We start from the raw sequence: 15,129 nt of genomic DNA on the forward strand, positions 1-15,129 counted from the left end.
GACTTAATCAATATTAAGTTATTTTTTATTATAATTATTAGGTGGCTGAATCCGAAAGTGTAGATTTACAGTAAAAAAAGGACTTAGGTCTACTCAGAAATGTTTTACTCATTAAAAACGTTTTACTACTACTAAGAAATTAATTGTAATTTTGAAAAATACATACACTATATATAATCATGAGCACTCACATTAAAACGAAGTCTCCATATCTGTAATGTTATAAAAGCTGTTTTATTCTACATGGAGAGGGTCCACACATGGGGGCTGCCATGTTAGAATCACATGACCACCTGAATAATCCTCGATTAATCTCAGTAACCATCCTGTTATTGGACACTTTCACTCTTGGATAAAATTAATCATGACTGACTGCTAATAGTGAATATTGATCTGTTTTTCACACACACCTGTTATATAATTTCAGAAGACATATATTAAACCACTGGAGTCAAATGGATTACTTTTAGGTGGCCTTTTTGTGATTTTTGGAGCTTCAAAGTTCTGGACAGAGCTGAAATATTCTTCTAAAAATCTTAATTTGTGTTCAGCAGAAGAAAGAGAGTCACACACATCTGGGATGGCATAAATAAATGTGGAATAAATGTTGAGAGCATTTATATTTTGTGTGAACTAACCCTTTAAGAATAGTTATTATAGCCTATTAATAATAACAACGGAAATGTGTAATAAATATAACAACCTGTTAAATGCTTAAAGCGCACAAAGATGGCAGGGTTTAAAACACAACTACCATAAACAATGACTCACCTATAAAAATAAACAAAAATGTTAAAAACATTTAAAACTGAAATACTTGATTCTGATTGATCGTATGGCATTCTGTGATCAAATATGATATAGCTACATATTAATAGCTAAACTACTGACATTTGTCCCTTTCTTCTCACATAATATAATCATTTCAGTGCAAATCAATATTTCATGTCTATTCTTATTTAGTGATTTGAGAAGCATCTGTGTAAAAAGCAGGACAACGTACAGTGAGCTGGACATTATTCCTTATCCAGTCTTATTCCCCAACACAAATCCATGAACATGTTAGTACAGTACACTGTCTGAAATGCTGCAAAATAAGCCATACTGATCTGTTGTCCACCTGTGTCTCCTGGCATAATGTAGTACCATAAAAAGCATTTCATAACCCTACAATAGAATATTTTGGATGCTGAGAATTCGGCTGATAGATTAATTTTTTTTGCACATATCTTTAAATGTCCAGCACTGGGTAGATTACTTCTGAATTGTAATATGATACTGATTACTGTAATCTATTGGAATACTTCTAAGTAATCTGATTACTTTTGGATTACTTTCGACCAATTCTCATTTATTTGATGTATCATGCATTTGAGTAGGATAATGGCCCATGCTCGTGGGCTCCAGTCAGGTGGTTGTTAGCTAGCTAGTGCTTTGAAATTAACTCAGGAGTTTCAACCCATCAGCTGATAGACTGAATAATTCATAGCAGGTGTCAGAGAAAGCCTGTTATGGAGAAGGCTATCTATAATGTAATGGAGCTGGGCGTTTCAGTCGGCATTCTGTGTATTAAGTTGTAGCACAATGATCTGGATGTGAGGAGGGATACAGTGACATATAGTGGGAGATAGTGTGCTAGATTTGGCAAGGCAATGGAAAGCACACATTCAATCAAATTTAACTGCTTAGAGAAATTATGCCAAGGTATTTCAAAAATGTTGACAATCACCTAGCCCCTTGTTTGCAACATGGATTGACGGGTTTGAACATACACACTGTTTCAAAAGTGTAGCCTCAAGATGTAAACATTATGCTGTATGTGTTAAAGGTGCACTCGGAAACTTTTGTCTTTGTGTCATCTTGGACTTACACTGACACCTAGTGGTTTGGATGCAGCATCATTTAAAATCAATAGTTTTCAGTTTCAGATGTCATTGTAGAAATGTTGTATTCACAGTCAGTCATGATTACTGTAATCAATGAGTGAAAGTGTCCAATAACAGGACGGTTACTGAGATTAATCGAGTAGTATTCGGCTGGTCATGTGATTGTAACATGGCCGCCCCCATGTGTGGACCCTCTCCACGTAGAATAAAACAGCTTTTATAAGATTCCTGATATGACTGGAGTCTTTATTTTAATATGAGTGCTCATGATTTCCTACATAATATGCGCAATTACAATTCATGTCTTTCACAAGTTCAACTTTTTAAAAGAGGAATAAATGACTGAGTTTAACATGACTTTTGTGTGATAATATTGCTAACCTGCTAATCTGCGCTAAATTATATCCAGTACTGCAACTTTGTCATAACAGCTTGTAATCCCTGTATTGGATATTACTTTACACAGATAAAGTGATTTTATTGTGTTAAAATCATGTTAGGCTATGCTTTTGAAACAAACACTTTCGTCCCTATATGTGCAACTATTTTGTCTTTTCCTTGCTAGAGGATCATGTGTTTACATGCTTTTATCTTCAAGGCTTTATCTTGACCTGTTTTGGGTCATAATTGGGCAGGACTTCCTCTCTCTAATTTGTTTTAGCGGAAGCTCTGTGCTTTTCTCTGTGAATGATTGATCGAAGTGAAATTCAAGGGACTTTGGACCTTCATCTGGGCTTTCTGAGCCATTGTTGCAATTTTAATAAATTGCTGTCAAGGTGATAGTCATTTTCCCTCAAGTACACACATGGACATGTTCAACTAACAGTTGACAACCTGAAACTGTCTATAATAAGTACAATTATCAACTGTTTCATAATTTAACTTAACAAACTTCTTTTTGTGAAATGTTTTACACTTTCAAGTGTAGTTAATAAAGTGCTTTTGTGTCTGAATACTTTTTGGGGTCTCAGTATGTAAGTTGCATATGTGGAGTATACTCAATTGTCATGTAAAATTAATCTTAGAAGATATTATATTAAAATAAAGATAAAATGTTAATGTAATATAATGTTTAACGCATCTATAAATCTACACACACATCTACATGTAGTCATTGCTGACTGTGATGTTGCCTTACTTATGGAGGGATATAATGCACCAAATAATAATAAACAGACAGAATATATGAATTTATTTTCACATGTATTTTAATAAATATGAATAAATATTATATTAAAAACTAAATGTAAGTAGATAGTTTTAAAAATAAATTAAATAATTAAATATATCATAAAATGTTGCAATAGTTCTGTAAATATCAAGGAATAGTGAAACCTGTTGCAAAAGCTGAATTGTGAGCAGTTGTACGCTGCTGTCCTCTAGTGGTGAAAATGAAGCTGAATCTAATAATAATTATACAAAAATAAATGTCATATCAAATCGACCTGTTCATTTCTGTGGACACGAAGGGAAACAAGCCTGTAAATAATTAAATACATACATACATTACAAGAAAATAATAATAATTTAGATAACTGTATTTATCATTAGTATTTATCACATAGTTTTGATATACCAAATTAGCTGAGCTTTATCTGCCTTGTATCAACATAATAATAATACAGGTGATAAAATATTAGGCCACATATTGACTTAAAGTTCATCAAACATGGCCTTTTCCTAAACAACGGCAGACACAAATCAGGGTAAACACTATCAGGGTAACACGCATGACATTAAAATAATGTTACATTAACTAAACAACATGAAATGTAACAAATATTTACACAAAGTTTTTATTTTTAAATGTTTAAATTTTAAGGATTTACACATTCAATATAATCAAATTAGATTTTTTTCTCTCCACAAAATTCTAAAATGAATTGAGCCATTTTTTTTTTTACAAATAAAAACTTATAATATTTATTTATTTATTTATTTATTTTGGCTGCTCAATTCAATTTGATGGAATGCTGTTATAAAATAAAAGGCATAAATCTTATATATATATATATATATATATATATATATATATATATATATATATATATATATTATTATTATTATTTTTATTTTATTTTTTGTGTAAACTACATGATACTGATAAGAAAAAGACATAATTGTTATTTAAATAAAATGTTATTTATCACACAGGGAATTTTGGGAGTATCCTTTCACAATAATTTTAACTGTAAAATTTGACTGTAAAATTACATGTATTTTCTATATTATATATCAATCCATAAATCACCATTAATTATAAGTTATTTATATATTTATATTATTTCTCCACAGACATGCATAGACGCCTGTACTTCAACTGCACATGTACAAGACGAACTGACCAAATCTGACCAAAGGGGACACAGATCACCCTAACGTTGACATCACACAAAACATGTATTTGCAACAAAACAACACACAAAATACTACAAAAGAGCTAAAACCTCTATGAATTCTAAATAACAACTTTTTAAATGCCCCCATGTGTTCTCTTTGACCAAGAAAACAGTTAAATAATTAAATAATTCAAGTGCATGGCATTATGGTTATCCCCCATTACCTCAATTTATTAACACTTAAAATCTTTTTTAAGGGTTGACAGTGTAACTTACAGTTATCCAAAATACGGTTTCTTTTTTTAATTCATTTCTCATACAGTTTCTACGGATCTGACCCAAAACAAACCAGACAGGGATTAATAATGAGTGATTTCACGGATGACTAACACTAAGAGAAGAGGGGAAAGGGCTTCAGGAACTGACTCTTTCCTCTCAACACAATGCTGTTAATGAGACTGGGACAGTTCGGGTGTCAGACTGCATTCACAAACAGTAACTTTTAAGTATAAGCATTGTTTATACACAAATGCCACATTACACCGTCTTTTGTAGTCATTGCTGTGTTTAATAAATGAAACTGAAAGTGAATAAACTTCAAATAAAATTTCCTCTCGGACAGATTTAAACTGGTTAAGAGCTTGAGCGCATCTCCTCAGATTGTTGGTAACATAGAGGGAATAAATGTAGGTGACATAGAAACAAGATGGTGTGGACTCTTGAACGCTTCATTGGTGTGCTGATGAACTCACTGAAGCAACTGCAATAAAAGTCTCTGTGCCTCTTCCTTCACGTTTGACAACTACCAATCAGCAGGTCACACCATCATTCTGTCTATGGATGAAAGAAAAAGCAGAAATAAAAGCAGGAATAATGTAGGTAAGTTGGGACCGCACCATTCTTTTTTAAGACATTATAGTAATGACGTGGTTAGCACTGTCGCATCACAGCAAGAAGGTCCTGGGTTCGAGTCGTGGCTCAACTCAATTGGGTAGAGCTGATGCAATTTATTGAGCATGTATAACAAGTAAAAATGCTCAGTATTTGGCAAGTATTGCATGAAAGTCTCATATTTTATTTACGTTGTTATAATCGCATATTAATAGTTTATAATGCATTTGTAAATTACGTATTAGTTGTTGATGAACCATTTATAAACCCTTTACAAAGGGAACATGAAGTGTTACCAAAATTCTTATATTTATAATGAAGATTTTAGGCCCACATTCTTTTTCTGACGTAAAATGTGAATTGTGAAAATGTGAAACGTGAATTTGATTCTGTCGTGTACAGTGGTTCCAAATGTTCAAAATTATTTTTTATTTATTGATTTTTTCATTCCCTTTTCTCCCAATTTTGAATGTCCAATTCCCACTTTTTAGTAGGTCCTAGTGGTGGTGCGGTTACTCACCTCAATCCGGGTGGTGGAGGACAAGTCTCAGTTTCCTCCACTTCTGAGACCGTCAATCCACACATCTTATCACGTGGCTCGTTGTGCATGACACTGTGGAGACTCACAGCATGTGGAGGCTCATGCTACTCTCCACGATCCATGCACAACTCACCATAAACCACATTGAGAGTAAGAACTACTAATCATGACCACTAGGTTACCCCATGTGACTCTACCCTCCCTAGCAACCGGGCCACTTTGGTTGCTTAGAAGACCTGGCTGGAGTCACTCAGCACGCCCTGAATTCAAACTCATGACTCCTGGTGTGTTAGTCAGCACCAATACTCGCTGAGATACCCAGGCCCCAAAATTAGGGGATTACTATGTAATCTCAACACAAAAACTTAGTGTAGAAAGAATCTTGTTGAATTGAGTGAACCCAACTAAATTAAACATGTTGGTGTAACTCAAATAAATCTTTTATTTCTTTATTCACTAACTTGTAAATGTGAATGTTAGCACGCTAAAAACATGCTGATTTGAAACAGAGTGTAGATCAGAAACTATGATATGTTTTTGTGTGACACCTACCTGTCCGCAGTGGCAGAGCTAGGGGTGGCCAGGGGTAACCATGGCCATCATGGACGGAAGCCTGGACACAACATTGGCCACCACACTCATAGTTGCTATTTTAGTAATTTTTTTTTTACAAATGTACAAACTTAACATGTGCACACACCAACGTCGCCGCACCTCTCCATCCCGGGTGTCAATATATCCACCCCCATTCTCACCTAGACATTTTTATAATGTCTAGGTGAGAATGATAATGCCACCCTTTCTTTTATTTCCCATTTCATCATTATTCTCTATCATCATCGATACAATTCCATTCAAAGCAACATAATGTTTGTCAAATGTAACTTGTTTTGACCTTCTCTCTTTGCCAGCCAGACATGAAATTGACGTGCGTGACGAGCAAACCTGTTCAAGAGCGATAAAAAGACAAATCACCATAGCAGCCTGTGGACCAATAGAAGAACGGGAAGCTGTTTACAGGGGGGTGTACCGTTGCTCGGGTGACCGGACAAACGTCCTGCAGCAGGTATTAAACTGGCCCGGAGCTTCTGCTGCCCTGGAGACCTTGAACTGAGACGCACACTCGCATTCTTCTGGAATTTCACCTCTGGAAGATATTTCGCGCTAATCGGATAAAGTGGAGCTTTATTATTTTCCTATTCATAAAGAATCCTATCAATAAAGACAGGTGAGTTGATGTTGTGACAGTTATTAGCAGCTCAGAAAATGTATTAATACTGTATTTACTATTATAGCCTAACATTTTTTCATTATTTTATGTATTCAATGGCTATAAAAAAATAAATACATTTTTGCTTTTGCACTTGTGAAAATATTTGTTATGCCTAATTATGCGTGGTAAAAAAATAAAATAAAAATAAAAATGCCATTGCTGGTTGAAATATATTAAAATAATATTTTATTAATTACAAATTGCTACTAAAAATTAATTAATTCAATTTGTAAACGCGTGACGATTCGAACATTTTGTGCCGATTTTATTTGACTATACCTTTTGACACTGAGCCTCTTATTTGAACATTTGAATATTCAATATATCGAATATGTTATCGTGGGCTCGACTTGATGACTCGGGTGGTTCAGATGCACCTGTCAGGCTGAGGAATGTTAGGTTTGGGATCTGCTCTGTTGTGGATTTCCAGACGTCAGTTATGGGACGTTGTAAAGAGCGACCCGTGAGGTTTCAGGAAAGTTCTATGACCTCTATAAACTGGAGAGTACAAATAAAGCAACATTTCTTCTCCAAAATCCAGAATAACTTCCGTTGCCACGGTTTCCTATTATTCCATCGAAAAATATGTTTATGCTATTGCTATCTATTTGAATGAACATTAACTAATAATAAATGATGAGCCTTATGTAAGATAATAATAGCCTATATCAAGTTATTCAGTTATAGGTATTAAAAAAATGTAATATTCGTTGTATTAATTAACATTTTGAAATATACTAGAGATCATGACCTAACAATCAACAGGCCTAATTTATTAAATATTATTTATTAATCATGGTTAATGTTATTTTATACATATATTTTGTTTATATTTTAGTTCACATATAAAAAAAATTAAGATAATACAAGAAAATAAAACAAAATATTATCTTAAATAAATTAGCAAGATAAATTATTTCTTAAAAATAAATTATAATATAATATAATATATATATATATATATATATATATATACAATATTATAATTTATTTAAATATACTGTATATATGTATGTATATGGTAACACTTTACAATAAGGTTCCATTTGTTAACATTAGTTAACATGAACTAACAATGAACAATACTTATTAAGCATTTAACATAATACATAACATACTAATACATTTCTAAAATCAAATGTTGTATATGTTAACATTAGTTAATGCCCCATTAACTAACATGAACTAACAATGAACAATTCAGTTTTTATTAACTAACATGATCAAAGACGAATAAATGCTGTAAGAAATGTATTATTAATTGTTAGTTCACAATACCTAATACATTATCTAATGTTTACGAATGTAACATTATTGTAAAATGTCACCATGTATATACTGTATATATATATATATATATATATATATATATATATATATATATATATATATATATATGTTAGACCCATCAGAAATGGTGTGGACAATTACAATTATGAATGTTAAATGTTAAATTTTTTAAACATTACTTATGATAGTGCATGATAACTATAGCAGTGACTAATCGTAACATCTTATTGTAAAGTGTTACTGAGAAAACCTTTTTTTTATAATAATAATAATAATAATAAAACCTTTTTATATTGGGAGTCCATCGGTTGGATGGGGATGTCTGGATGGGGTATATAAAGTTTGAAATCCCCTGCTATAGACTTTACTTCTCATCAGGATTTGGCTGGGGAGGTGAAGGGACCATGCTCTCCATTAGCTGTGCGGATCCCTGGCCGGAAGGCTCGGTGGGGCTTGAGGAGGAAGTTGTCACTGCCGCTGTCCAGGCTGAGCAGTTAGACAGGAACTCAATTGAGTACAACAGCAGCAGCTGCGGCTCTGACAATTTAGACGACAGCCTGACCAGCCTCCAATGGCTGCAAGAATTCTCAATTCTTAACGCCAGTGGGGGGCAACACACATCTTCATACAGCCATCACCAGAGTCACTTCTTCGGGAAACAAGTAGGTTCGGATGCACCTGCATCTCCTTTAGCTGGAGATCCAGCATCCATAGGTATGCCACTGACCCCTGGCAAACCAACGGCAGCGGCGTTCTACAGGGTGCCTTCCTTGTCAGCTCTACCCAGCTTGGTTGCACACGGGCACTGTCCGGATGAAGTCGATTATAAGACCAACCCTCATATCAAGCCTCCTTACTCATATGCAACACTCATCTGCATGGCCATGCAAGCCAGTAAGAAAACCAAAATAACTCTCTCATGCATCTACAAATGGATCACAGACAACTTCTGTTACTTCCGCTATGCAGATCCCACTTGGCAGGTAAGATTCAATAGGCAAATATTGCTTAAAGGGATAAAATGGCTTGAACTCATTTACACTTACATGTATGCAGCTCCTGGATGGCCTACACAGAGACCCAAATCATTTGCATATCTGGCAAAGGGGAAAATAGGACTATTGTGCTATTGTTTGAGCAGACTAGAGAGATAGAAAGCCTTTTTTAGCACCTGCAAAAGTAGGTTGTGTATTGGAGAGAGACAAATTGAAACCTTTCTGAAAGATCGTTTAGAGACTTGATATTTTGAGAGTTTTGGCATGACTACCACAAAAAGGAAGAGCATTATCAGCTTAGTTGTAATGAACGGGCACTTAATTGTACTTAAGGTGTAAGACTTGCAGCAAAAGTGTAGACCCATTTGACCACTGAGCAGTAAGGTGTAGTACAAAAACAATGTTTATTTGGATATTTGAACAAGCCCCTTTGGCTTCATTTAAAACCTGTTCATAATTTTTAACTGCTTTTCAAAGTGAGGCTAGGTGGAAGAATGACCTCATAAGTTGGATATTTACAAAAATAGGGGGATTTTTAAAAAGATTAATTTGTTGGTGAATTATTAATGAACCCCTCAGCCATAGGCTCTATTCTTTGAAGACTAAGACATTCCCTCAGTTTTTAGTTATTTTAACTCAAAACAATGTTTAACCAAGGTTAGGAGGTCAGTGCTTCATTTAAACATAATTGCCTTGTGATTTGGTGGTTGGTCTATCTGCCCAATACATTGATGCACGCTGGAGTTCTTGAAAGACCCCATGAAATCAGGTCTTTTGAGGCTTTAACCAGAGACTATTTAGCAGACATGGGCCACTTCTATTAAAATGAATGGGAGAAATTGGAATGGTCAATGGAAGTCCTGCCTTACAGGTAAACGAGCCAATCTCCTTTTAGATTCCGACATCGCCTGTCAATCAACTTGAGAACGTGCATGCACATTAACTAGACAAGCTGGGAAAATTGCATCTTTTTATCATAATCTGAGGTAAAGAAGCACAATTTATGATTCCAGTGTTGTCAGCATTTTACTGCTGATTTGAAATATGTTCTTAATCTTGGTAATTGTAATCGTGATCATAATCTTGACCAACCGTTTTGGAGATTTTGGTCTTTCCCTATTCAAGTAGATAGGAGCTGCTCTTGTATGCTACTTGTTTACATTAAAAATGTCTGCCCGAGTGTGTTCCAAAGATGGCCGCCAGTGGACTGACTTGCTAGAAAGACTTTGAATGAACTCCATGTCTCTTAGCTTTGAGGCTATCTGTAGGCTAGCATACTCTTGAGAGTTGACAAAATGGACATTTAGCAGAATTTTCCTCCTCTGGGAAAACAGTAAAAAAAAATATGACTCATCTTGCAATCAGGGGCTTAGCCAGGGGTGGACAGGGAAGAGCAATCTCCCTGGGATTTTACATAGAAACTGGCCCAAAAGTTGTTGAGCGGTCGCTGACCTTTTATGCATATCGCTGACCTCTTCGGCATATCACAGCGCCATTTTGTGGCCCATTCTGCATAACGCAGTGGCTCATTTCAGTTTAACGTGGCCATTTGGCCTGTTTCGCGGTCGGCCCACTGGCCCGCCCGGTTCTTCTGATGGCCAGTCCGCCCCTGATCGGCCCCAAAGTTCATCGCCCCACAGGAAAAATGCCTGGTATACCAGATTACCAATCCAACCTTGGGCGTATCTTAATGCTTGTCCAATCAAATGCGGACTAGAATGAGTGTCCACACTACCTAATAACATATGCCTTCGACTGTCAATAGCAAGTAGCAAATAATGTTCATGGATGCGATGTAAACTAAAGCTTACTGGCTATTTGAATAAAAGGGACAAGCACATTTATACTGTTGTTCCACCCCAACTTCTTGCTTCAAAAGGAAATAGATCAATATGAGAAAGAAAACTGAGCTTGACAAGCCATTTCATGAGGTATTTAATGTATAACTTCTATGCATGTGTACTTCCTGGTTTAGTAAAGTTTATGGTAATAATACCAAGTGCATTCACGTGTCTGAATTTATAGAGCCATACACAGTAAGACTTAAACTTAGACCAAAAGTCAAATGTAACGTGTGTAGTTTTTTGGAAATTAAAATACATAATAATACAACTCAAAATTTAGTATGCAAAGACAACTATAAGTAAGCCATTTGTTGGTTGATTTCCCTGAAAAGTGTAACACTGTGATGCTATTATATATTGCTCTGTTTGCTTGAGCTTCCTGACTTCCCAACACACAAACATTGACTAAATCACTGGTGCGAGTTTTGAGCGTGAGTATCTGTTCAACGACCAATGGCACATGAAGGGAGTTTTCAGAAAATCCTGCTTGAAATTTCTTTTAACATTTCTGTGAAATGTCCACAGAGTGGCTCTAAAAGCAAGTTTTAGCTGTAAATTATGTTATGCAGTTAACTGGAATTAATATTCTATTACCATAAGCCCTAGCCCAAACTCTATTCTTAAACCTAACCGTCAGTGGAGTAAAAATGTAATCTTACAATCCTCATTGTTTATGTGAACTCGATTGCTTCCTGGTTTCAATGGGACCTGCATATATAAAAGATGCTTGCTCAGAGTAAACATGTTTGTACCAATGCAAAAATATCTAATGGGAGATGGTGCTTGTCAGTAACTTGGCATAATGTTGCCAATGTCAGTGTACTTGAACATTTGGTAGCAACGTGTCAAGTTCCTGTGTGATCATGTTGACACTTCATAAAGCCAAATGTACTAATTCATCTACCATTTATCATTGCAGAATTCCATCCGCCACAATCTGTCGCTGAACAAATGCTTCATTAAAATCCCAAGGCAAAAAGATGAGCCAGGGAAGGGCGGCTTCTGGAAGATCGACCCCCAATATGCAGAACGTCTCCTCAGCGGTGCCTACAAGAAACGGCGAATGCCCCCTGTACAAATCAATCCGGCTTTTCAGAACCGGCTCCGGATGAACCCCCAGACTGGACAAGTTGTAGCCACCACTGGATTGAACGGAAGTCTTTGTGTGAGTCCTGAGTCCCAGCAGCTCCTGAAAGACTTTGAGGAAGCCACGGGAGCCGATCAGAACTGGGACCCTCGTTTGGCTGAAGCCACAATGCTTAGTTGCTGGGTCTCAGGGAAGGGCAACAAGAGGAAACAGCCTTACGCCCACAGGACTGGCGGGAGCAAAGCTCCACGATGTTCAAGCTCCCCATGGCTGATCATGGATGAGCAAGATGATTTAAGCTCCCTGAAGGGCAACTTTGACTGGGATGCCCTGCTAGACTCAGCCCTTAATGGAGAACTGAGCTTGAACGAAGGTGTTCCTTTGAGCTCCCTCCAAGAAGATGAGGACTTGATGGTTAGGGGGACCCATATCAGCCCTCTAGAAGCTCCTGGTGGTGTTGTTGAGAGCCATGTGTTAATGGAAACCCAAAGGAGCAGTGAAGTAGACCTTGATGAGGAAACATTCCTGGCTACAGCATTTCTGCAAAGTCCCTGGTCAGAGGCAGAAGAGGGCAACCGTCCAGACTTCCTTTGTAGCTCGACAGTCAATATTGATCAACTGTTTGACCTGGGAGACTCTCTTGGAGGTGACATAAGCAGTAAGATCGAGTCCCTCCTTTGAGGAGGTCATTAGTGACATTTGAATTACATTGAGTCCTTTGGACCCAAACAAGTTAAAGAACAAAGAGGGTTAAAACTGTGTACCTCCAAAGATTTCATACTGGATTCCATGAACCCCATGTGAAGATGTATTTTTAAAGGTGTATCTATTTCTAATACTGGTTTTTATGATTATGTTTTCATATTTTACAAGTTTTACCTTCATTGACTTTGAAGCTAATCTAATTAGGATCCTCAGAGATTCCTTAACATCTTGGAACACTGGATTCTGAAACCAGCATTAGTTGGGAAAAAGCAAGTTTTTTGTTGTTTACAATCCAAATTTACATGGAGCATATGTGAAAGAGATTATCGATTGATTTCATTGGAGAAACGAACAGAACTATGGCCACATCCACAACAATACATATTCAGTTTCCTAACATAATCGTTTTCGTAGGTATGCGGTAATAAAGAGCATTTTTGGATGTTACGTTTCCTAGTATCATTGTTTTACAAAGTAAACGGTAATGTAGAGGGTTTTCAGAATGCTTCATTATTAGTGGAAAACGCCATTATAGTGTGGATGAGATGTGTAAATGTAGGGAAATTAATGGGTTTTCCAATGAAAACATTAGTGTGGATGTGGCCTAAGTTCGAAAACAAAAAATGGAAAGGTGCGGTGACACATACCTTTGCACAGCAAGATTCTGTGGGCAAAATAAACTGCACAATCTGCACGATCATGGATTTCGTGCAATGGACTTCGGGTAGCGAAGAATTTCCCCTTTGCAGATTTTGCGTGGAGTTCAAGTTTGTTGAACTTTGCGGCAAACTTTTGCTGCATTGACTAATAGGAAGTTGCTTGCTTTGGCAATTACCTCTGAGTGGACGGTGCTTCGTAAACAGCTACACTGAAAATTCCCAGTTGACAAGAATATTATTTTTAGCTGCTAAATTCTTTTGAACTTCATTCTGCCAGAGTATGAAGTACAGTATTAAAAAGAGGCTGCTTGGCAGTTATTTTTTTGCAGATGTCACACGCGCAAAACATCCACCAACGCCATCTTCAAAAGCAGAATTTTGCCATGCAAAGTGTATGTGTGACCGCACATTCATGTTTTTTTTGTTGTTGTTGTTGTTTTTTTTGCATATAACAGCTTTGAAATTTTAACAAATTCTGCAAGCAGAGCAAAATCATTCATAAAAAAAATCATAACTGTACTTTCGATGAAATCAATGTTTAGAGTTTGCTTGTTTTTGTCTCTTGTTCAAATTAATTGTTTAGTCTTATATAGAACAAATGAGATGTTTATTTAGTGTTGAATGGCTGATATAGTCGAATTGTTTTGACAGTTAAACTGCATTAACTGCATAATACTGCATGAAACTGCATTAAACTAATGAATGGGATTTAGGGGTTTGAGTAATTAAACAGAATATAATTGAATTATTTGGGAGGTAAAAAGTGTACGTGCCAAACTTTGTCTTTTCCAGCTGAATTCAGGCTCCTCTGATAGTTATTTAAAGGCATCTACCTTGAAACCACTTTTCAACATATTGTGTTATAAGTGTTACAGATCAAATACATTATATTTTAACATTATATTAACAAGTTTATCTTGTTATTTAGAACATTAGTACTAGGTCAATTTAAATGGGATGTATAATGAGTTAATTGCTGGGGGTGAAATGTCTTTAAAGTAAATGTAAAGGCACTAATACACAGACAACCATTCATTTAACGAGTAGGAATGCACCCCATGTTTAGTAAAGTTGTCTTTCTTACATATTTTTGAACCTCATGCTATTTGGTTTTACTATTTAATATCCAACCTTCATGCTGTATGTGCCAAGGAAAATAATTGGCAAATCAAAACATTATTATTTAAAACATACCTGTTCATGTTACCTATGCATATTTGTGTTGAATTTGTCATATACTCAGAATTCTCCAAATTAGGTAATGCACCTAATTATATTTATGTAAATCAATTGATGTGCAATAACCAGGGGTGTAAAGTAATGAATTACAAATACTCTTACACTAGCACTCGAGTACATTTAAGTGCTGTAATTGTACTTTAACTGTGCTATTTTCCCTCCATCTTTGTTCGCTACTTCCCCCTCCTGATTTTATGTTTATCCATCAACGTGATTGGTTACGAGAGTCTTGTGACTCCTGTCAAATCAAATCATGCATAGAAAACTTGACCTGCAGCTGTAGATCTGGCACCGACAGCTATGGATGTGGAGAGGATGCCTCAAGCAGCAGTTCAAGATCAACATGTGAACATCCATAGCTGCACTTGAAAGGGCTTTTC

At 35.9% G+C, this 15,129-nt stretch overlaps 1 protein-coding gene across 3 annotated transcripts; it reads left to right on the forward strand.

Annotated features, from left to right (window-relative positions):
- Positions 1-6,761: 6,761 nt before the first annotated feature.
- Positions 6,762-14,917, forward strand: LOC127652714 (forkhead box protein J1-A-like). 3 transcript variants are annotated; one of them, XM_052139038.1, is made up of 3 exons: positions 6,762-6,885; positions 8,599-9,203; positions 11,979-14,917. In XM_052139038.1, the coding sequence occupies exons 2-3, from the start codon at positions 8,625-8,627 to the stop codon at positions 12,825-12,827; spliced, it is 1,428 nt and encodes a 475-aa protein (XP_051994998.1). In that variant the 5' UTR covers positions 6,762-6,885; positions 8,599-8,624; the 3' UTR covers positions 12,828-14,917. The 3 variants fall into 3 exon arrangements, with proteins under 3 accessions (XP_051994998.1, XP_051994999.1, XP_051994997.1); XM_052139039.1 differs by having other exon boundaries at positions 6,866-6,885; positions 8,582-9,203; XM_052139037.1 differs by lacking the exon at positions 6,762-6,885 and having other exon boundaries at positions 8,504-9,203.
- The last annotated feature ends 212 nt before the right edge of the window (positions 14,918-15,129 follow it).

Source organism: Xyrauchen texanus, chromosome 12, assembly GCF_025860055.1.
Source record: "Xyrauchen texanus isolate HMW12.3.18 chromosome 12, RBS_HiC_50CHRs, whole genome shotgun sequence".
Classification (NCBI taxonomy): Eukaryota; Metazoa; Chordata; class Actinopteri; order Cypriniformes; family Catostomidae; genus Xyrauchen; species Xyrauchen texanus.